Here is a 24,077-nt window from a genome sequence, read left to right on the forward strand (position 1 = left end):
AGGTTCCAGTTTCTCCATATCCTCGCTAACACTTGTTACTGTCTTCTTTTTATATTTTAGCCATTCTAGTGAGTATGAAGTAGTATTTCATTGTGGTTTTGATTTGTATTTCCCTGATGACTAATTATGTCAACCACCTTTTCAAGTGCTTATTGGCCATTTCTTGGAGAAATGTCTGTTCAGATCTTTTGCCCATTTTTTTAATTGGGTTATTTGTCTTTTTATTATTGAATTGTAAGAGTTCTTTATGTACTCCAGATATAAGCCCCTTATCAGATATATGGTTTACAAATATGTCCTCCCATTCCTTGCACTGTTTACTTTCTTGATGGTGTCCCTTGAAGCACAAAAATTTTTAATTCTGATGAAGTCCAGTGTATCTGTTTTTTCTCCTGTTACTCATACTTTTGGTGTCATAACTTGCTGCGTGTTTTTAATCAAACACTTTTCCCCGTGAAGGAAATGGTGCAGACAGTGGACTGTTGGGCCGGGCTGAGTTCTGTTGGGCTCAGAGTGGGCCCTGGGATTTCATTTCAGCAGGAAGTAAAGGACCCCATCAGCTTCCTGGGCCGTGGTTAGTGGTGGGGGAGCAGGGGGTCACAAGCTCACCAGGCCTCCAGCTCTTTCCTTCTGCGGACCTAGGCAGTTCAGGGCGGGGACAGACATTCAGTCAAGGACTTGCTCCCCTGGCTGGGTCAGTAAAACTGAGAAATGAGAATTGGGACTCTAGGGATAGGCGGGCCTAGGTTTGAATCTGGGGAATGCCACTGAGTAACATAGGAGCCTGGGAGAGAAACTTCCTCTTTCTGAACCCCGTTTCCTCGTCTGTTCATAAAAGAGGAGATGGGGTCCCTTCTCAGCGTTCGGGGTGACAGGCAGCTAGGATCTCGGGAACTAACTCGGTTCTCTGTCCCCCAGCCATGAAAGCCGACCGAAAGCGCCTAAAGGGTGAAAAGACGGACCTGGTGAGCCAGATGCAGCAGCTGTATGCCACGCTGGAGAGCCGCGAGGAGCAGCTGCGCGACTTCATCCGCAACTACGAGCAGCACCGCAAGGTCAGCACGCGGCCCCCACCCACCAGCCCCCTCGTTACTGCCCCTCCTCCACCCGGCACAGGGTCTGGCCTTGAATCTCAAAACACAGATGCACTGCTCGTGTCCCCTTATGCTCACTTGGGGAGGCCCCTTGTCAGGCCCAGGTCTGGGCGCTGAGATGAACAGGCACAGCCCCTAGTTACGGCTCCATGTCTCCTGGGCAAACCAGCCTGGACAGGAAAGTGCAGTCAGTGACAGTGTGCACTCTGGATTCCGGCTAGCCTGGGTTCAGATCCCGGTTCCCCACGTGTGTGCCTTTGGGCGTCTCCCTTAACCTCTCAGAGCCTCAGTTTCCTCATCTGCAAAACAGCAATCATGGTGCAGACCTTGCAGAGCTGTGATGAGGACCGTATGAGATGCTGGATGCAGGGCATTCAGCATGGCGCCTAGTGCATGCTAAGTGCTCAGTGAACATCAGCTCTGTGTCTTACTAATAGTACCATAATAAGAGTGTGAAGAGAGGGCTGGGGAGAACAATGAGACAGCAGGAAATTCTGCCTCCTGGGAGAGTCCTGGAAGGCTTCACAGAGGCGGTGACATATAGGTTGGGCTCTGTGGGGGTGAGTAGGAGTTTCTGGTCAGATGACCAAGGACTTTGGTTCAGTAAATATCTGTCTGGTGTATGTGCTGTGGTCATGCTGAAGAGGGTCCCAAAACTTAAAGAAAAATGAGTCAGTCCCCACAACGAAGCAGGCCTTAGTAAGCTGCTGTGTCTGCAGGGAGAGAGTTGTAACCTCTGGTGAGTGGGGCGGAAAAACTGTTGAAAACTGCCCTTCAAGTACATCATACCACATGACAACAGCCATGACCAAGGTTTGCATGTACTCTGTGGAGAAAACGGAGGTGGGAAGCTCGTTAAGTTTCCTCGGCCGTGGGAGGTTTGAGTGGTTCTCCCAGTGGTTGGTGGCCTGGTTGCATGAGTGCATTCACGCGTGTTCCCTCTGAGCTAGAGTGTCAGAGATGGCACGTGAATTTAAAAGCTTCAGCCCCACGGCCCACTTTGGTGTTTACCAGTGACCTGCCCTCTCACCTCCCAAGTATACAGATCCCTTCCTCTCCAGGATGAAAAGAGCCCCGGGCGAGCTCCCTGGGCCAGGCACCCACAGCCTCTGACTGTGGTCTGGAACTTTTGGTGCCCTGGGTGCCACCCCTGAGCAGCAGGGCCCCAGCTTCCCCTGCCTGTCCTTCCACAGTAGGTGAGCTGGGTCCCTAGAAGTTGGCCTCCCCGGGCCTGTCACTTGCAGACAGAGTGTGGCATTAAGTCAACAACCTGTGGAAGCAGAGAGAAGGAAAGGGAACCCCTGGCTGCCTGCTTTCTTGGTCCTCTTCTGGGTCGCAGACTTCCTGCCATGTCCTCACTTGGCAGCAGGGACAAGGGAGCTCTCTGGGGTCTCTTATAAGGGCATCAATCCCATTCACGAGGGCTCCACCCTCATGACCTGAGCACCTCCCAGAGGCCCCACCTCCTAATGTCATCACATTGGGTGTTAGGATTTCAACATATGAATTTTGGCAGGACACAAACATTCAGACTACAGCACCACCTGCCTCTCTCTTGGTCCACCTCCATCCTTTCTCCTTCTCCAGCTGGAGGGCCCGTAGCAGGTCCCAGGAGCCTGGTCCTTCTTCAGCAGGTGAGGCAGGGAGAACCTTCACTTGAGTGGCCCCATGCCCATCAATAGGGAGACATGGTCACCCTTGTTTGAGGGGAGGGGACACAGGGCAGGGGCCAGAGAACCAGCCCACAGCCATACCTGCTTTTGGTGATTTGCTGGCCCCAGGGGCGAGGGACACCGGGCTGACCTTGTCCTTGACACTGCTTGTCCTCAGATCATCAGCTTCCTTGGTGTTTTAGGGTTATTCAGAGAAGTAATATATATATATAAAGATTTATTAGAAGGAATTGGCCTACATGATCGTGGAGGCTGACAAGTCCTGTGATCTGCCTTCTACAAGCTAGAGAGCCAGTGGTGTCATCCAGTTTGAGTCAAAGGCCAGAGAGCCGGAGAGCCGAGTTGTAAGTTCCATCCAAGGGCAGAAGACCCATGTCCCAGCTCAACTCTCAGGTAGAGAGCAATTTCTCCCTTCCTCCACTTTCCGTTCAGGCTCTCAACGGATTGGATGATGCCCACTCCCCCAGCCCCCGCCACTGGGGAAGGTGAGCTACTGAGTCTACCAGTTCAAACGTTAATCTCATCCAAAAAAACCCGCACAGACACAGCCAGAAATGATGTTTGGCCAAAAAGCTGGACACCCCGTGGTCTGGTGAAGTCGACGCATAAAAGTAACCATCACACTTGGCCTGGGAGGCAGGGTGGTACAGTGGTTAAGACCAGACAGTGGGTTAGACTCTCACCTCTGCCACTCGCTAGCCATGGGGTCTCATCCCTAAAACCGGGATAATGATAGCAACTACTCAGAGCCCAGCCTTGTCAGCACTAAAGTTTCTGGTACACAGAAAGCATGCCGCGGGAAAAATGCTTGTCGTTGTTGTTGTTCTTATTATTATTATTATTGCCTCTGGGGGATTCAGAGTCAGGCATTTGATCACGGAAGTTCCACAGTGGGTTTCAAGGGCCCTTCTGTGGGTCTCTCATCTACCACTGCCTGGTGTTGGTCCCCCTGGCAAGCCCAGAGAAGCACACAGCCACCTGCTCTCAGGAAGCCTCTGGCCAGGCAGGAGCGGGTCTTGGCTGACCGCACACAGACCCCAGTCATGGGCCCTGCCTCCGGGAGGATGGGAGAGTCTCAGTGAAGAAGCAAGAACCATGCGGAAAATTAACCCAGATAGGACCTTCTGGGGCGGTGTCCGAGGGTCCCAGAGGTTCCAGGAACTGGGGTGGGGGAAGTGTTCCCTGAGAACATGCACCACCTTGAAGGAGGACAGATCAGATCAGAAAAGCAAACAGGCGGGAATTCCCTGGTGGTTCAGTGGTTAGGACTTGGTGCTTTCACACCTTCACTGCTGTAGCCTGGGTTTGATCCCTAGTCAGGGAACTAAGACCCTGCAAGCTGCGTGGCATAAATGAAAGAATGAATGAATGAATGAATGAATGGAATGTGATGCTGATAAAAGGCGAAGCGGATCAAAAAGATGGCTCTGTTTAGATAAGCACCCTAACAATGACTATGACGATGGGCATCTTTAGAGACCACCTATCACCACCTGACACAGGATAATATCAATAATGGCAAACATTAATTGTGTACTTACTGTATGCTGGCTTGGCCCTAATCTCTTTATATTTGCTATTTTTAATAGCAACCCTATGAGGTATGATTGTCCCCATCATCCCCCTTTTACAGAGGTGAAAACTGACTTAGGTCAAGTCGTCAGAGCGACCTCAGCTCCCAGGTTGGCATCCAAGGTCCCAAACAGTTGGGCCGAGTCCTACCTTCATAAATTCCGGCCACCTTGATCCCCGTCAGGTTTCAACACCCCAGGCAGGTCTCCTTCAGTTCCTTTCCTGCCGCCACTGCCAGCAAGGATTGAGACCTCCACCACACTATCTGCGGGGCTGCAGAAGTTCTTTTACCTCTCTGGCCTCAGTTTGCTCATCTGTAAAATAGAGATAATCATAGACCCTGCCTCACAGGTGGTTGTTTAACTAATGCATCTGAAACCTCAGCACCGTACTTGACATGTGTACAGAACATTCTGTGACAGTTGCTACTGAGACCTGCACTCCTGCTGCCAGAGATGTGATCATGGGAGGGGGTGTCAGAGTTTTCACCAAGGCTGAAAGCACCTACAGCCTTTCCCCCCAGCCTGGAACCCTCGGTCTGCTCACAACTAGTGGAGCTACTGACTGCAGAGAGACGCAGAGACAAAAATGATCCTGGGGGTCCTAGCGGACCTTCTTCCTAATCCAGGGATATGTGGTAGGCAGCCTCTTGTACACCAGCCAATTCTCAGTGGTTCTGATGCACACACTTCATTTCATGGGACATTCCAGGATCTAGGCTTGCTGCTAGGTGCTGAGGGTAGATGCTGGGACGTGGTCCCCAGCTCCAGGGGAAAGAGCTGGTTGGTCCATCATGTGACCCAGGAGGCCATACCTGTCAGCTGTTGCACTGACCCCACCTGAAGACAGCTTCAAAGAGAAAGGAGAAGAGAAATAACTAGCGGTGGAGTGCCCCTCGGCACGGAGAGCCTTGCTTCCAGAACCCGAGAGTACAGCTCTGCCTGGGCTTTTGCAATAGTGCCATCTTTTGCTTTGCATCTCGCATTACCAATTTCTTCTGACCATCACCCTGGGATGTGATAGTGTCGTTCTCTCATAGATGAGGTGGTTGAGGTTTGGGGAGGTGGCATGTCTTGTTCAGTGTCACACAGCTTGTAGTGGATGGAGCTGAGACTTCACACCCAGGCACGCTGGCCCCTAGCAGACACGTCCTGGAAGGAATCATGCCCCTGACACACACACCACCTCCTCTAGGCTACACTGAGAAGCCTGGGGCTGGTGACACAGACATTTGTGTCCTCCGTTCACCCCAGCTGGGAGAGCTGTCCCGTGACGGCCTTTAGAGTCAGTCACTGCAGCTGCCAAACACTCATTCTTTTACGCAGCAGTGTTTCTTGGCTGCGGTCTGCCGGGCTGTTGTCCTGCCACCCGGGTGTCTGCCGATGACCTAGAGCATGCAGGAGGGCTTTTTGGTGTAAGCTCCTCGGGCACAGGGATTTTTGTCTGGTTTGTGCCTGCTGGTGGCATCCACGAATATTGGTTGAATGAGCAGTAGCAGGTACCAGTATGAGAAACAGATTGGGAACAGCTGGGGCTGCTTTCTTAGCTAGACAGTCAGGGAAGGCCTCTCGGAGACATTTGAGCAGCGTCCTGAGTGAATGAGTGAGTGCCTGCTGTGTGCCCGGCACCGTTCTGAGCTCTAAACTTGGATTATCTCATCCAGTCCTCACAATAACGCCCTCAAGGACGGGTGCTGTGATCCCGTGTTACAGACGAGGAAACTGAGGCACGACAGTCATTGCAACTTGTTCTTGCAAAGCCAGGATTCGACCCAGACTCACTCTCTTTCCCAGGAACCTAAGCCACAGCTACAGCTCTGTGACGGCCATGCAGAAAGGACCAGACCTCGGCCTCCTAGTCTCTGGCCATCTGGAAGTCAGGCCTTCGGCGACAGGGCCGTTAGACAAGGCAGGATGGTTGCCTCTCAACGCGGTCCCAGGCTGCACAGAGACCTTGAGTTTGGCTCTCAATTTGGTGGATGGGAAGACCATGGCTGGGTGGGTGGGCAGGGCCCCCTGCAGGGACCCTTCCTCTGGGGGAAAGACGGCTGGTGTCCTGAAATTGGCTCTGGCCAGCAGAGGTCAGGCCCCCGATCCAGCCGGCTGTTCCTTGCCTGCTGGCTCTGCTGGGCCGGCACAGCTGGAGACCATGGCCCTCGCCTCAGCATCACGGAGAAAACAGCTTACGCAGGAGGACCCGCCGGGAGCTGGGGCCGGGGTGACGGACAGAGGACTGTGCTGCATTCAGACACCACAGCTAGTGGGGGTCCAGCCTGGCCCGTCGTCGGCTGTGACCCTGTGGGATGGTGGCAGGGCCCTGTGGCAGCCAAGGCAGCTGGGCTGCAGGTGCCTCCTCTGTCCCCGTTTTCCTGTGACACACACGTTACCAAACAGCAGAACAGAGGCCCAAACCCACTAATGACCCTAACTTTTATCAGGCTGCATTTAACTATTTCCCTCAAATGAAGTCATTTTAGTCTTTATACCAATACTTTGACATGAGGAGTATTGATTGCCCCTCCATTTTAAATATGGAGAAATGAAGACTTGATAAGTTAAAAGAACTTACCCAGGACATTTGTTTGCTCATTTATCTGTTGAAAAAAATAACGGCTGAGCATCTACTAACAGTTTGTCTCTGTTCCAGTCTCCCAGCTAGTTTGTGGCAGAGCCAGGCTCGAACCCAGGGCTTTCTTCCTCCAGGGCCCGAGCGCCCGGCCACCTGCGGTGCTGTGGGGCCTCCCTGCGCGTCCTCTGGTCTGGGGGTCAAGGCCCTCTGGGCCAAGGGTAGGCCGCGCCCCGCGCCCACGCCCCTTGTAACGCTGGCCTCTCGCCACAGGAGAGCGAGGACGCCGTCAAAGCCCTGGCCAAGGAGAAAGACCTGCTGGAGCGCGAGAAGTGGGAGCTGCGGCGCCAAGCCAAGGAGGCCACGGACCACGCCACGGCGCTGCGCTCCCAGCTGGACCTCAAGGATAACCGCATGAAGGAGCTGGAGGCGGAGCTGGCCATGGTGAGACCCCGCCCCCTCGCCCACCCAGGGCCGGTGGGGCATCTGCCGGAAGTGATGTCATGTGCTGGGAGACGGCGTGCACGTGGGTTCACCTGGGAGTCCAGAGTGGAGTCTGCAGGGGCGGGGCCGAGGCGGGGGCGGGGCCAGGGCCGGGGCGGGGTCTGGGATGCCCCCTCTGCTTGTTCGTGGCAACCACACCGCCTTTCATCCACCTGCCTGGGGCCGAGCGTGTGGGGATGCTGGGAAACCATACACTAACCTTTGGGAGGAAAAATACCAAAAAATTAATAATGGTTATCTCTGGGTAGTAAGATCACAAGTGGCTTTTACTTCCTTTTTTTTCCCCTATTTTCATCAGTCTTATTATATTACTTGGGTCCTCAAGGAAAAAAATGTTGTTTTTTTCTAATCCAAAAAAATCCCTCAAAATACTTCCACTGTGTTTTCCTCGGAGATGGGCAGCCTGCATGAGGGGACAGAGAGTCTAGGTGGTGTTTCCAGGCCTGGCAGCAGAACTGAGGTCCAGAGCCCTGGAGTTCTGTTCTACCTGCTCCTGTGTGACCTTGGTCTGCTCACTGAACTTCTCTGAGCTTCAGCGACCTTTATCTGGTCCTGGGGTGGGGCTGAGGGTCTTTATCCCACTCTGCCTTCCCCACGAGATGCTTGATCAACTTTAGAGAGCTCGTGGCTTAAAGGGCCTTTGAAACCACCATGGCTCAATGTGGTGGTGGCTGGGACGAGAGTGTGCAGGGAACTCCCAGGGTGGGGGGAGTCTCGCGTGGTTCTTAGCGAGAACTCGGCGTTCTCTGCAGAGCACTGATGCTGGCTAACAGTGTGGTTACCGCCATGGGTTCTGGGTTTGAATCCAGCCACCATCGCTGTCTAGCTGTGTGACCTTGGGCAGGACCCTTCACCTGTCTGGGCCTCAGTTCCATCAAGTGTCAGTAGGGGTAATTGCATATACCCCATAGGGCTCTTTTGAGGATTTCAATGAAATAATGCAAGAGAAGCACTTAGCCCGGCCTGTACATGGTGAATGATGATATGACAGCAGGGAGGTTTTCTATGGTCACTTCCTTCAGGAGCAGGGGTCACCCAGGGCAAGTCAGGATCTGTGGGCCCCTCCTGGGACCAATCCCACCCTCTGCCTCCTGGGTCTCCTTGTCCAACCCTGACCCCTAGTGGTGAGAGCTGCCCAGGCTGGAGGCAGCTCCAGCTGCTGGGTCTCCTCTCTGGGGTCTTCCCACCAGTGGGGTCGGTGGTGCTGGCGGCCCTGCTGCCACGTGCAGCCCACACAGAAACCTTTCAAGTTGACGATCTGGGAAGGGAGTGCAGGGTGAGGTGAGACCTTTATTCTCCCAAGTCTTCCCAGCGTCCTGTGATGGACAGATGGGTCTTCCTTGCCATGGACCACTAACCTCAAGCATCCTGGGGAATTCTGGGGTCTTTCAGGATTGGGAGCCAGCTCACCTCTGCTTCCACTCTCCCCACGCCCGGATGACTCGACCTGCTTTAGTTCTGGCCTGCAAAACTCAGGTTCTTACCCCCTCCCACTGGCAGGCATCAGGCCTCTCTGCTAAGTGTGAATAGTTAGGTGAATGTTTGCCCCTCAGGGTGGTGGGTTTGCTGTAACGTCAGCACAGGCACAGCCCGTGAGAGCCCCAGTGTTGGTGGGGCGTCCACTTGCCTGGAGGTCCCCTCTGTTGCCTGCCATCTGCAGAATTTCACAGCCTGGAGGCTTCCAGGGCTGCCGGCAGTGTTGTCCAGCTCCCCTCACTGCACTGCTGGCCAGGACGAGACTAGAGGGAAGGTACCTTCCCTGCGTGTGTGCCTGAGGTCCTCGGGTTGCAAGCAACAGAAAGCAGCTCGGGCTATCTGAGCACACAGGGTGCACTGGGAGGAAGTCAGGAGCTCACAGGTGCAGTGGGAAGGTGGAGGGCCAGGCTTGGAGATGGGCCGAAGCCAAGGCAGCCGCAGGGAGTGGGGAAGCCAGGATTCCATCTGGAATGGTCCACTCAGTGGCCCCTGCTGGGGAAGATGAACCCAAACCCTTCACCCTCTGAATTTCACTTCAGTTTTCAAAAGTCTGATCAAATACAGGGTATCCAAGTGGTCCATCTGGGGTCACTTGCTTACTCCTGATCTAGGAGTTCTGGCTGTGGCACTGGTGATAGGTAATTTCTTAAGTGACCTGCCCACAACACTGAAGCCATGGGGCAGCTTTCTGGGGAGGGGTGAGCAGGCCCTGCCCCAATTCAGATATCACCACTCCCCAACCCCGCCTCCACTGGGTCTCCACACACCCTATGCAGCTGAAAAGGGCCGCTTCACTCGAGTAAAAGTCAAAGGACATTGGCTTCCCAAGAAGCAAACATCTCTCTTGGTGCTTGCTGATGGGCTCCAACCCTTGGGGAGGGGACATTTTCTGATAACAACTTCTGGCCGAACTAGGCATTACCACGCGTAGAGCAGTTTCACCTCTGTAGGTGAAATCCTGGCACTGGCTCTGTGGTGACCACCCTGTGGTTTTTTTATTTAAAGGAAAAAATTTTCAATATGCTGTTTTATTGAGATGTAATTCACATATTATAAAATCCGTCCTTTTATGACGTAAATTTAGTGATTTTTAGTACATTCACAAAGTTGTGCAGCCATCACCACTACCTAACTCCAGAACGATCTCATCACCCTAATAAGAAACCCACATCCATTAGCAGTCACTCCAGTGAGCTATGTATTCTTGTTGCGCCCATTTTACAGATGTGGAAACAGGCTCGGTGTGCAGAAGGCTCACCCAGAGCTGCCCAGAGAGTTGAGAGGCAGAGCTGGGAGGGGGGCAGTCCCCGTGCTCCGTGATGGGAGGCCTCTGAAAGGACACCCAGATGTTGGCCTGAAGGAGGCGCGTCCTCTTACCAGCCATCACTCGTCCCTCAGGCCTTCCCCACCGGCCTCTCCAGTCACTGAGCAGGCGGGAGACAGGGCTGCCAGCCCCGAGATCACAGGCTCCCCCCAAGTGCTAGTCCTGCCCACTCCGCCCCCCGCCAGGAGCCTGGTTCCCGGTGACCTAGTTTTCTATCAACGCTCCCCAAAATGGGAGACGGTTCTTACGTTGCTATGTACACTGTAGACGGGGCTTCTCACCCTCAACACTGTTGACACTTGGGGCCGGAGAAGTGTGTTGTGGGACCGTCCTGTGCGCTGTGGGGTGTGCAGCAGTACCCCCGGCCTCCACCCACGAGAGGCCTGTAGTTCCTCCCAACTGTGGGGAATAAAGTCTCCAGACATCTCCCAGTGTTCCCCGGAGGGGGAGAGGATTCACGCCGGTTGAGAGCCACTCCTGTAAAGTGTGGGATTCCCTCGTCTCAGTGTCTGTCTCTGCCCTGGCCGTGCAGTTCTAACACAGCCCCAGTTGGGGTCCTGCGTTTTCTGGCTGTGTGATCTTTGACAAGTGACTTAACCTTTCTGAGCCTGTGTTCACACGTATCAGACCTTCCTCCTGGGGTGATTGTGAGGTGAGGTGACGGGAAATCAGGGCAGGCTCACCGTCCTCACTCAGTGGACGTTAGCTGTTGTTACGGATGTTGGAGACCAGCCTGCCCTCAGGCCGCGCCAGGACCAGGAGTCGTGGATTCTCACGCCCCGTCCACTAGCCAGTCATTTGGTGTCCTTGAGCTGCCTGGGCCTCAGTTTCCTCGTCTGTAAAAATGACAGCCGCCACAGGCCCAGGCAAGAGTAGGGCGCGGTGAGGGACCAGCGAGAGGCAGGGTCGAGCGGCGGGGGTCAAGGGTGATCGCGGTTTTTTTTTTTTAACGGCCGTGCTCTGGGGTGGCACCACTCCTGCCCTCTCTCTGAGGAAACCAGCTGGCCACACAAGCACACCTCCCGGCCCCGGACCACTGCCATCCTGGCCCAGCAGACCAGCCCTTGCCCACAGCCAGCTCTGAACACTGGGTCTGAGCTCAGACCCCCGGCCACACGCATGAGGTCAGGGCCCACCCGAGCCTGACATTGTCCCCCCTAGAGCCTCCCTCCACCCCGGGCCTGCGGTTGTTGGCGATGGTATGGAGCCAGTATTGCCTCATCAGCTCATGCTGGCACCTCCAGGCTGGACCTGCGACTACTGCAGCCTGAGATCTGGGACAGGGTCGCGGCCAGTAAGCCCAGGAGGAGGATGGTAGAGTCAACTTGTAGCTGGCGTCATGCCCCTTTGGTGCAGATGCAGCGTCTCTGCAGCTGGAGTCCACGGGAGCACGACCCTTCTCGTGTTTGCTTGGAAGGTTCCTAACCCCGGGATCCTCCCAGCCTTTGGCGGGAGAGACGTTCCCTAGCCAAGCTCAAATTCCTTGGAAAGCCCGTAAAGGGTCCCCTTTAGCCGCACTCACGGCATCCCTCCCGGGCCAGGCCAGCTCTCTGACTGGAAGTACCTCCTGGCCTCCAGGCAGCTAGGAACCTGAGGGTGGGGGAGGGCAGGGCCCCTGCGCTACTCTCCCTTTCCACTTCCCAGATTGTCTGATCTCAGGGAGGCATAAATAATCCTAACAGCCTGCTACTTTTTGAACAGGACAATAGACCAGACAGTATCCTGGGCTTTCATGTGAATTATTCCACATCTGACTCCTACTTGTGAAATGGAAACTGTTTCATAATAACAGTCACCAACATTCATTGAGCTTTTTTTTTACCATCGGCTAACCGCTCTCCATGGAACCCATGTTATTCCCGTCAGACAGACTAGGGCATGAAGGCACAGAGAGGTGAGGGGCCTCTCTCAGGATCCCCCAGCTAGGAAGTGGCAGAGCTGGGATCAAATCCAGGCCGTTGGATGCCACAGCCTGGGCTCCGAGGTGCTGTGCCGGGCCACCTCATCCCACAACTTACCTATAAAAGTGATCCCTCTCAGTTCCCCATCTTACTGAGAGGACCTTGAGGCTCAGAGTGGTGGAGTAACTTGCTCCAGATCACACAGCAAGTCAAATAGTAGAAGTGGAGTTTGAACCCAGTTCTGTCTGACTTTTGTCACATGAGGGTGTTTGAGCCAATTCTCCAATTCCCAGGAGCTCAGCACTGCGGGCTCAGGGTTCTCAGCAGGGGGTGGAGGTGCAGAGGGAGCTCCCAGCATTGAATTGCATTTAATGGAAGAGATTAGTAGAGAAATGCTGTGCAGACTGTCACAGGAAGATGATTCAATGCAGCAACGAGAGAGAGAGAGAGAGAGAGAGTACATGCACGTATTTTAAGTTAGACCTTACATGCCTTGTCTGCAGTTCACGTCTCTGTTTCGCTCTGTCTCAGAGGTTTAAACTCATGAGTGGACAGTTTGTGAGAGGTTCCTGTGCTCAGAATTCACAGGCACACCTGCCCCATCCTGCAGGACTAACCGTAGGCTCCTCCCCATTGTCAGGCAGCGATGATTCCAAGCCGCCTGCTGAGTTAGAAGGTGCCGCTCTCAGGCCCAGACAGCGGGGAGGTCCACCTGGAAGAGGGAAGCCAGGTGGGGACAGGAGAGCAGTCCTGCCCAGGCCTCTTCCTCGTGCCTTCCTGTGCTGCCCCAAGGGGCTGCTTATTTCAGTGGAAGACTTGGACTTGCCTGTGCTTTCCACGTGCGTGGCTGGGGATGTCTGCAAGAGGGCAGAGCTGAGGGTTAGTTCGCACGATGGCAGACCGACTGGGCGCTCATTTCCCACCCACGTCCACCTTCCTGGCAGCCAAGATGGATTGGACAGGAGGCAGCAAGGGAGTGGGGCAGCTGCCCGCAGGGAGCGGTGCCAGGATGGAGGGCTCGGAGGCCAGATGCACAGACACCTGGAGGGGAGAGCAGATGTGGTCCCGAGTGAGATGCGGTGGTCCAGGAAACATGAGTCCATGACACTGGACCTGCAGCAGGCACACGGCGGCTCCAAGACACAGCCAGCCTGCCTCCTTCCTTCGGCAGGAGGATCGCTCCGCTGTTCCTGTAGTAAACTAACAGAGTTGCTTCCCTGGGCCGTCCGCCTGAACACGGCAGAAGCCTGCTTCCATTTCCTCCGCAGATTTTTACTGAGTGCTTCACTGAATGTGCCCAGCCCCAAGCCAGGTGCTGGGGATCCCGTGGTGACCAGCCACGCCCCACTCTCTGCCTCGTGGATTCAGAGTCTGCATCACTTGTGCTGGTTATTTCCTTGCCCCAGAGGAGCGTGGGCACCATAGAAACCACATGGGGCTCCCAGGCTCCCAGACTTGGGCCCCAACTTGGACATTGTGCCTGCTGTGCACTCTTGGAGAAGTCACTTAACCTCTCTGAGCTTCTGGTTTCTCCTCTGTCAAGCACAGCTAATCCTACACTCCCTACTTGAGACCCAGGGCTGTTGCACTGAGCACATGATAGTTTTCTAAACCAGGCAGAGATAGTTGCACTGAGCTGCAACCCAGGGCTGTTGCACTGAGCACATGATAGTTTTCTAAACCTGGCTTGAGGGGTGGGGCTGACTCCAACTTGGCCTCCCTCTGCCATGTGGGTTTATATTCCCTGGGGGCTGGCAGTGGAAGGGGAGTGATTTCATAGACTCCTGGGGTATCCAAGCTAGAGGGAGCCCTAAAGATTGGTCCAGGCTTTTCATTACACAGATGGGGAAAGTAAGGCTCGGAGAAGGCAGTGACTTGTCTAAAATAACACAGCTGGTCAATGTGACGAGGGTATATCAGGCTTTAGGTCAAGAACTTCATTTCTCAGCTAGAATCTCTTTCTCAAGGACCTCTGCTCTGCATGGAGGAGCCCAGGGCCTTGTGGGAGGTATGGAAAGTTCTGGAGCTAGGAGAGAGATGAGATGAGGTTTTTCCATTTCATCTGTGTTCATCTTAGGGGCAAAGCCAGCACTCATGGTGGCTCTGCCATCTGTAGTGACCCCCAGATTCACTGGAAATCTCAGTGCGAGGCCCTTGGGCCCCTCCCCGTGTGCCCCCTCTCCCCTGGTATGAGCCTGGGGAACCAGTGCGGAAGTGGAAATTGACTATGAAAGAAAGAATATGCATTAATACATTTCTAATATGTACCCTTTTTCTCCCCCAAATAATTTGAGATCACTTCTAACACAACCCCACATACCCTGGGGGAGATAACCCGAAGCTGGGAGAGACCTCAGTCACAGAACAGAGAAAGGAAGAGCTCTCTATCCCAGCTGCCCGAACTCAGCCCCACGCTTGTCCCTGGGTTTCCTTGTGTCCCACGTATTCTCATGTGATCCTGAGAGCCAGGTTGCGGGTCTGCCCTATCCCCAGCCTGTGTTGCACAGCACCTTGTGAAGGGGCCATCGAAGGTTGAATTTGGGAGGAGGTAAGGTGCTGAAAGGCAAAACACCATTTTCTTACCATCTCATTCAAATCCCAGCTGGTTCTTGGAGAACCCGAAAGAATGGGTGCTAAGTGTGTCCTCGGTCCCCCTTTGTGGTCTCACTTTGTGTTGGCAGGAACTAAGGGGTAACTAACCCCAAAGCAAACCCTCATGTGAGGTACTGATTGGCACGCAGTGCAGAGCCAGAGACGCCCTGGTACTGAGGTTGGATTCGTGGCTTTCTCACGATGGTGGGTGATGGCCAAGCAGTAGGCCGAGAGGTCCCCTTGACCACGTCGTCTTCTTCCTGTCCCCCGGCTCTCTCTCCAGGCCAAGCAGTCCTTAGCCACGCTGACCAAGGATGTCCCCAAGCGGCATTCACTCGCCATGCCGGGCGAGACGGTGCTTAATGGCAACCAGGAGTGGGTAGTGCAGGCGGACCTCCCACTGACCGCAGCCATCCGGCAGAGCCAGCAGACTCTCTACCACTCACACCCCCCCCACCCTGGGGACCGGCAAGGTGAGTCCGGCCCAGCCACAGCTCCGGGGGTGTCTCAGGAGGCCATCTGGCCCACTGGGAGGGGCAGCCTCTTTATTCACACCATAGCTGCTTTTGGGGGGGTGTGGGGCAGCGGCCATGGCTCAGGGGACTGAAAAGTCTAAGAGATGGACCTCAGGCATAGCTGGATACCAAGGTTCAGACAATTCCTGGGTCTGTCTGACTCTCTCCATCTCTCAGCTCTGCCTGCCTCCATTCGACCTCATCTTTAGGCCACCTCTTTTCACAAAGCAGAAAACAGTCTCCAGCAGTTTCAGGCTTTTAGAGCCCTTGAAGCTCAAAAGTCTTGAGAAAGAGAAATCTTTCTTTGTGTGGATAGTAAATCCCAAAGAAGGACTCTGATTGGCCAGCCAGGGTCACATGCCTACCTCTGGACCAATCACTGTGTCTGGCAGTGGATGCACTGATTCTCCAGTCTAGGTCACATGGGCATCCTTTGGCAGAGGAGACAGTGAGAGCTCCTTGATTGACAGCTCCAGGTAATCACTGGATGTGTGGGAGGGCCAGAAATAAGTGTTAGGGGTGTTTGCTGCAGGCACTGAGGGGAAGAGGGGTCCAGCCTGTGGTGAGCATCTGTACCCATGGGCCACAGTAGAAGCCCCAAACTCCTCTGTACATCTGCGGCCCACTTGGCTCCATTTTCTGTCCCTCCTATGAGTGGTCGCGTTTGTGTGACAGATGCAGGTTGGCGACAGGCAGCTGGCTTCTGGAGCCTGTGGGTCCTGCCGTCACCTAGCTGGAAACCCAAGTCCCTGACTCCAAAGCCCCACACTCCTCCATGTGACCATATGGCCATTGGCAGCAAGGATTGTCTTTCTCAGTCATGTAGCCCTCCCTGCTCACATGCTGCCTGCACACAGTAGGTCCTCAGTGTTGTCGAGCAGAAAGTGCTTTCTCCATCCAGCGCCTGCAGACAGGAGAGCGCTCTGCTGGGGGACTTGGGTGGGCTTCCAGGTATTCATCTACTATTGATTAAGCACCTACTACACACCAGGCACCGTGAGCTCTGGGGTTGGACATGGCTAAGACACCCAGACTGCCTGCTTTCATCAAGCTGGCATTGTAGGTGTGAAGACAGAAAACACATGTAACTAAACTGACAAAGAATGATTACAGATTATATTCAGTGCAGGGAGAGAAATCAACGGAAAACAGGTGCTTTGATGGGAAAGAAAAGACAGTGGGGAGAGCTGATAGTAGGGGGAGGTTTCTCTCGGGACAGGCTGAGACTTGAAGGATGAGAATGTGCCTGATGGGCAGCAGGACCAGCAAAGGGTGAGGCAGGAGGGAGATGGCGCGTGTCAGGCACCATCAGAAAGCTGGTGTGACGTGAGCCGAGGCTGGTGGGGTGGGCAGGGCTGTATCCCCTCGGCTTGGAGGAGGACCGCACGTATCTACCCCCAGGTGAAGAGAGATCGGATGCCTGGCTCTCATGGCAGTGAGGAGAGGAGGCAGGGAGGCCCTCTGGGAGGCCGCCATGGTCTTCTAGGCAAGAGACGGTGGTGGCCTGGGCTTGGGTGGTGGCAGTGGGGCTGGAGAGAAGTGGCCAGATTTGGGGCTGTGTTTGGAGGTGCTGCTGCGGATCGGGTGTGGGGTGAGTGGGTGGGAGAAAGAGAGGAGCTGGTGGTAGCCTCACGGCTTCTCTCTTGGGAAGCTGGTACTGACCATGGGTTAGGACTGCACAAGGCCTAGGGAACGTCCTGGCTGGAGCACTGTGGCTGGAGCCACTGTGAGGACAGTCACTGAGGCCCCTGGAGACTCCTGCCCCTTCCCCTTCACCCTGGTTAGGAGGGGGCCTAATTGGATCCAGGGGCTGGAGATTCTTGCTGGCAGTGGCTCTCTGGTGACCCGTGGTGCTGTGAAGTAGAAGGGCGGAGAGCTGGGCAAGTCTCTTCTCTACGTCTCAGTGTTCCCATCTGTATAATGGGGGCGTTGGGTGGACTGACCTGCAAGGCAGTGAAGGCAAGGACATTCTCTCCATCCCCCACTCACCAGCTGTCCCTGCTTTCCAGCGGTCAGGGTGAGCCCCTGCCACTCCCGGCAGCCCTCCGTCATCTCCGACGCATCTGCCGCCGAAGGCGACCGGTCGTCCACGCCAAGCGACATCAACTCCCCTCGACACCGGACGCACTCCCTCTGCAACGTAAGGCCAGCAGCAGCAGGGCCTGGGCCTTGGGCCCCGCCCGGAAACCGCAGGGGTGGGAGTGGAGGGGTTGAAGACCTACCCGCTGTTTCCTCTCTTCCACCCAGGAAGCATTCTGGCGAAGGCATTTCCTGTTCTGTTCTTTCCTTTTGCAAGAAGAGATGGATGTGGGGAGAGAAAGAAATGAGGCCTGTTGGCTCCTTGTGTCCGGGAGGGCAAGGAAAATCCAGAGGAAGGCAGGCCTGGGTCGGCCTCAGGGTCTGAGCAGCCTGGGCTTATCTCTGGTGGGCTATGTCTGGGAACATAGGCTTCTCCTCCCAGACCATACCTTCCAGGGCTCAGGACCTCACCACCACCGCTGTTTCCCTGTAGAGCCAGCTCTTGGTCCTGCAGGAATGAGCCGGATTTTTTTTGAATCTCCAGGAGTTTTTGCACACTTTGCCTCTGGAGAGGCATCCGGTGAATTTGTTCTTAAGTTATGTTTGCTTTGCTTACTTAATCACAGTTTTTGATTTCATACTGGGTCCCAGCTGCCAAGAGGCACAGGTCCGTAGCCACCTAACTCTTGGTGGCTGGTGGGACAGACAGGCTCCCCAGGAGTGAGGGGGTGAACAAAGGTGGGTGGGTCAAGCATCTGAGGACAGGAAGACGCCACGTCAAGGCTCTAATGTGAAACACTGGGGTCAGGATGTGGGGACCACTTTTCACAAGTGTTCCATCACGCGATTGATAATCCAGTGGGCTCCCCTGCCGCGTCCTAAAGACACGGTAGAGTCGGGTCCTCAGATGCACAGGAAGCCTTTCTCAAAAACTCAGTCAATGTTTTATTAACCAGCGAGATGGATAGTAAACAAGAAATGAGGTGGATATAGTGCAAAAGAAAGACAAGATAACCATTACTTGCCAGTGGGATGATTATCTACCTGGAAAACCTCAAGAGAATAACCAGAAAACCCATTAGACTAATAGAAGTACAGAACGGTACTGGTAGAATATCAATTGATAAAAATCAGTAACTATTCTATATTAGTAATCCCAATGGAAGCATTTTTTTTCAAATCTATAATAACAATGAAAAGCACTTAATAAAAATAGCTAAGACTAAATTTGAAATAAGTTGCCTCAGCGTGGTGACATGGACAACAGAGGCTGCTGGCCGGGGCCTCACAAAGCCACGTCAGGATGGGGAGGAGGTCACTTCAGGCCTGAATCCCTCTCGGGGCTGGGATTCTGTTTTAACTGGGGCTTTAAGGAAGCAATCTGTTCTTCTCTTGTTCCCAGGAGAGAACCCTGGTGACAAAGGCTGTCCTGACAGAACCAAGGCGAGGAAGGTGGGCCAGTAGAGGGCCTCTGACGTTACTCTCTTGTTCTGAGGGACCACTGTTGAGTTATACCTACAGCCAGCAGTGCCCTTTGTTCTTAGTGTGGGCCAGATACCCCGTAGCATCTGAGAATACCTTCCCAAGGGCCATACTTTGTCTTCCCATGGGGGGCCCACAGGGGCTTCGACAGCCAAAATGCTGCTGGAAAATCCATTCTGCAGAAAGGGTTCTTTAAAGGCCTCTTGAATTGCATCTGGCTCAGACCTAGCCTGTTGCCCAGCTTGGCCTTGGCACACACCTGAGGCTACAGGCAGCAGATACGGCATATTTATTCCCAAGCTCACTTTACACAGGGCCCTGGTGCCAAGCAATGGGTGCTTTGATAAGCCAGTTGTCTACACATAGGCTCTACACATAGTGGGCTCTGGCCTCATTCTCTTCCCCATAAATTTGGCAAAGATGGCCTTGTACAGGGCCAACCTACCTTAGTTGCCTGCCAAATAGGTTCTGTTTGCAAACCTTGAGATGGGACTAAAGACTAAACTACCATTTGTTCCATCCCCACCCTCCCTCAACCACCTTCATCCCCCATCTCAACAGATGTGCACACAGGTAAGCCAGGAAGAGCCTGAAAATAGCTCCAGGTAACCGTCTGTGCTCAGGCATTTGGCCTGGTACCAGCAGGAACAGCCTGACCTGGAGTAAGGACCTCCCCATCCTTTCATGCTCTAGTCACTTATTTAGAGCAGAGGTGGGGACTCAGCACAGAGAGGCTGGAGAAGATTGATGGACATTGGCTCAGGTGACACATGCTTTATTTCTTGCCTTTTGCCTGCAATTCTGGAAGTGACCACCAGGGGGGGGGGGGTTATCCCTAGTAATGACTTTTGTGATCCCAATGATGTATGGTACCCACCCCCAGGCAGGACAGACTGATTCTGGGATGTGGTGAGGGCTTTTGCACACTCACAGGAAGGAGCACTAGACCAGAGAGAACCAGACGGTCTTGAATTTGAGTTGTAGCTCTGGTTTTAATTAGCTCTATAATGTTGGACTGTCTGGAACCTCTCTGTGTACCTGTAAATCAGGCTAATGAGCCCTGTCTGGCCCTCCACAAAATAAGAGATTCATTGTGTTGTTTGTGGGGGAAATAAGAGGCTACATAGTCTCCCAAGTCTTCCTGTCCCAAAATTCTTTATTTTTGTGTTTTCTATAAAATTGTACTTCTTTATGAAAAGCACCAAGTATAACCAACTTCAGTTCTAACTCTATGGACCAATTGGGAGAGGAACTTAGAAGACTTTGAGTGACTGATTCGTTGGTCAGAGGGTGTTAGGGGTCAAGAAGCCAGAGCAGGCAGGAGAGCACCACAGGGCCTCTGGCCAGGACCCCTGGTCCTGGCAGCATCTTCATGAACCCCAGGTGTCGTCATTGAGCCATTTGGAAGTGTCTGCTTCAGGGGTGGAGGGTGGATTCCCCAGTACAGAGGCAGGGCGGTCCCTAGGGGATGGCTTCCTTCCACAGAAGACCCCATGCTCCACAGGCCACCTCTGCTCTCATGTGTTATGTGTCTTTGCTGTTTCATCTTCCTCTTCTCCTTTGGCTACAGGGCGACAGTCCCGGCCCGGTTCAGAAGAACCTGCACAACCCCATTGTACAGGTAGGTGTGCCTTCCCTGGCCACTCAGGCCCTCCCTCCACCCCACCTTGACCGTGACTTCACCCTTTTTCTCCTCGGCCCTCAGCACCACCACGTCCATGCTTGGCCACCCAGGGCAGACAGGAGTTAAGCCACTACCTCAGTCACACATGGGTCGGTGCCCCAGCCAGGCTCAGCACCTGAGTCTGCCCTTCCATGTCGTCTTCTGGATCTGTGGACCTACTAAGTGCATCACGCATCCCGGGAGAGTGTCTTCTCCTGGCAGCCAAAGGCTAATGACGTGGGCCCTGGGCTCTCTGGGCCCCTTGCTGCAGGAAACTTTTTAAAATTCATTTTTAACCTTTCAATACTCTATCCTCAGAGTGAGAAGGGGGCTGTAGGGAGGAAAACAACATGAATTTGACGGTCAGATGGGGTCTCTGACATCAGCTTTCTAGTCCTGGGGTTCCCACACGCTGGTCTTCTGGACTGCTCGTCTGCATCAGGGTCCACCAGTGAAGATTTTTCTAATGCAGATTCCTGGGCCCTTCACCCCAGAGATTCTGATCCACCAGGTTGGGGGAGGGGGGGGTGGCTGGAATTCAGGTAATTCTGACATGGTTTGGGGAACCATTAGTCTAGTCTAACCTCCACCTTTTTGACCGATACCACCGCTCTGCATCTTTGTATAAACCATTTGACAGTTTGCAAAGCTCTCCTGCAGACACCACCCCAGTCCCGTAGTTACCCCGACAGGAGGACCTCCTCCACATCATCATCATCATTGTCTTTGCCGTTATTGTTAACAATCCCCCCATGTCACAGACGAGAAACCTGGGCTCAGAGAGGCTGGGGGCTCTCCACGTTTCCATGGGTAGTGACATAATTGGGATTAGAACCCAAACCCCTGCCTCCCCGCTCTACCGAGGCCAGTCCTGCGTCTTGTCTAGGGCCTTAAGGTCTGGGGTCCTTGCTCTCGGCTGACATGAAGCTCAGGTTTCCTCCTTCCTGGTTTTTCCCGCTCTCCTAGGCCCCCTTTTCCAAGGGGGACTTTTTCCGCAGTGAACTGAATACACTTGCGATGCCCTCTCCAGATGGGCCCTATGGTCAGCCGTGGCAGCATGCGTGGACGCGATTCTGCAAGCCCTCCACGAGCACCGGAAGGCTGTAGGCAAACTGAATTTAAATGATGATAGTACAAACCCCTCCAGCAGCCGTTACCAATGCTGCTTATGTGCCAGGCGCTGTTCTAAGCGTTTTTACCCTCACTTTAGCAACATCCTCATGACAGTCTTGGATGCGTCCTAGTGTCGTCCCCGAGAGATTCTGTAACTGGCCCAAGTCCGCTCAGCGAGTGAGGGGCAGACCCTGGCATCCTTACCCACTGGTGGCCCCCACCAGCCATCCCCCGCCCCCCACCCCTCCCTGTCTTCTGCCCCAGCTCAGCTTGCCTTTGTTCTTCTCCTCTCTACCTCTGCCACTCGGCCTGACTCCTCAGTCACTAGAGGATCTTGAAGACCAAAAACGGAAAAAGAAGAAAGAGAAGATGGGATTCGGCTCCATCTCGCGTGTCTTCGCCAGAGGGAAGCAGCGGAAGTCCCTCGACCCCGGCCTCTTTGATGGTACCGCCCCTGATTATTACATAGAGGAGGACGCGGACTGGTGATACCCGCCTCCCTTCGCCTGCTGCCCGGCGGGCGTGTCTGTGCGTGTGGACGTGCGTGCGAGCGGGGAATGCGCGGCTGGGCGTGCGTGGCGGTGCGTGTGCGCGTGCGTGGGAGCTCTCGCGCACGTGGGCGGGGGGGGGGGTGCGGCTGAGCCCCGCTCGCGTGGGCCCCTCCCCGGCGTCACCACCTCTGTAATTGATGTACATACTACAAACGTGTGTGAACATGTCAACTCTCTGTTGTCCTCGGAGCGATACAGTTGTGTTGTTAATCTGGGTTTGTTTTTTTCAATGTTTTTTTTTTCGCTTTTTGGTTCGTTGGGGTTCTTGTTTTTTGGTTTTTTTTGGTCCCTTCCCCCCTTCCCTTTTTACGAAACTTGAAAACTTGAAGGACTGCTGTGTATTTGTAAATAACAAAACTATTGTGCACTCCGTGCTTGTAAATGTCCCTCGTCCGAACTGCTACTTCTGGAGCCCGTCTCCCCGAGGATGTAGTCTGTGTTTGATGTTCCCCCCACGCCACCCCGCCGCCCCCCCCCGTCCCCCCAGTGTGAACGTGTGGGACCAGACCCTGTTCTCGGGGTGCGCCCAAGTCACTTTAACCCCCAAACGCCATCGTCATCAGGGTAAGGTCCACTCTCCGCGAAGACTTGCGAGCCCAGCCCAGGGGCCCTGTCTTGTCTCGGTTTGTCAGAGGCCAAAGGGGCTCTTTCTAACGGCCTGCCAGTTTTTAAATTGCGTTGCCGTTTCCTTCTTTACGGGGAAAAGAAAAGAAAATTGTTCCGTTTAATTTATTTGCACAAATGCAGAAGACTTATTCTATCTAAATTATTACGTAAATATTGGAATGTATATTTTTCCACGGGGGGCGGGCGGGAGGCGGGTTCTCTGTTGACTTGTCTGTTCTATGATCATGCTGCTGCCGAGCTGTGCAAGGTAGAGTTTAGGGTGGCCAGAACCCAGGGACCATTGGACTTCCAAGCTTGCTTTTTTCCGTTCTTTCTTCTTCTCTCTCCCCCATTCTCCCATCCCTGCATGGGAGTGCGCTCCGCCTTTCTTCCCACCTGTAGCTCTCTCCAGGCCTTTCTATATATATTTATTTATCTGAAATAACAGAGCACTGACCTCAGTGAACAGAATGGCTGCTGTCATGGTCACCTTCTCTTGAGTCTGTCTTTTGAGAAAGGCTGCTGCGTACAGGGCGAGACAGCCGACCGCATGACCACAGGGTACGACCACAGGGACCCTCGGCCCGAGTTGGTTCCCCGAGGGTCCTGGAGCGGCACGCGTTCCTTGGTGCAGCTGTGTCTCTCTCATCCTTGGTTGATTCTGCATGTTGGCCGGGCAGGTGTCATGGGGGAGGCGCCCGTCTCAAGGGGCGGCCTGTTGGGGGCACAGCGTCCAGCACCAGCACCTCTGCCCTCCCCATTCTGTTTGGTTCCTCCAGCCACATCTCACAGAGTCTCTCGGGATCCCTCGGGCCCTCCTCCAACTTGTCACAGCAGCCTGAGCCCGCTCACCCGAGGAGAGAAGGGCTGGCAGGAACATCTGCCTGTTTGGAGAACAGTGTTGGCCCCGGTGAGGCTTCACCAGCAAAGGAAGCATGAGCATTGTAAATGCCGGGTGATGGAGAACACGTGAGCTTCTAAGCCAGGGCCTCCCGAAGTCTAAAACTAGCTTTCCCTTTTCTTTTAACCTGTGACTCCCCGCCTCTGCACCACCTTAAATACTAACAGCTCAATTCACACACCCTCTAAACAACAGTAGTTGCGCTTTCTGCTAGCGGTAACGTTTTCAGCTCTTACCAAGAAACAAGGAGAATTCTAAATGCGGGAGCGTCTGTTATCAGAAGGGATAGGATATTTTGTCCAAAGTCTCTAAAACAAACAGAAAAGCCCCAGTCGGCTGCTCCCTTTCCTTCTGACCTGATGGGGGGGTGGTTGGAAAGGAGTAGGCAGGGTACCTAATAAGGATCTTTCTGGCCTTTGGCTGAGCCGTTTCACCCAGCCTGGCGGCGAGGGAGAGCGGCCGGAGCTGGCATCTTTCTCTGCAGAGAGATATTTTAGGAAATACTTTTCTCCCCCCATGAATTTTT

General features: G+C 54.1%; 1 protein-coding gene across 1 annotated transcript in view; it reads left to right on the forward strand.

The window, feature by feature from the left end:
• KAZN (kazrin, periplakin interacting protein) overlaps positions 1-24,077 on the forward strand; it is a 463,316-nt gene that overhangs the window by 397,122 nt on the left and 42,117 nt on the right. Inside the window, exons 3-8 of the mRNA XM_068538931.1 lie at positions 919-1,055; positions 7,178-7,348; positions 14,985-15,174; positions 17,226-17,356; positions 20,288-20,338; positions 21,815-21,938. Of these exons, the coding sequence (XP_068395032.1) occupies positions 919-1,055; positions 7,178-7,348; positions 14,985-15,174; positions 17,226-17,356; positions 20,288-20,338; positions 21,815-21,938 (804 nt within the window). The remainder of the gene's footprint in view (positions 1-918; positions 1,056-7,177; positions 7,349-14,984; positions 15,175-17,225; positions 17,357-20,287; positions 20,339-21,814; positions 21,939-24,077) is intronic.

This window comes from Eschrichtius robustus, chromosome 3, assembly GCF_028021215.1.
Source record: "Eschrichtius robustus isolate mEscRob2 chromosome 3, mEscRob2.pri, whole genome shotgun sequence".
Lineage (NCBI taxonomy): Eukaryota > Metazoa > Chordata > Mammalia > Artiodactyla > Eschrichtiidae > Eschrichtius > Eschrichtius robustus.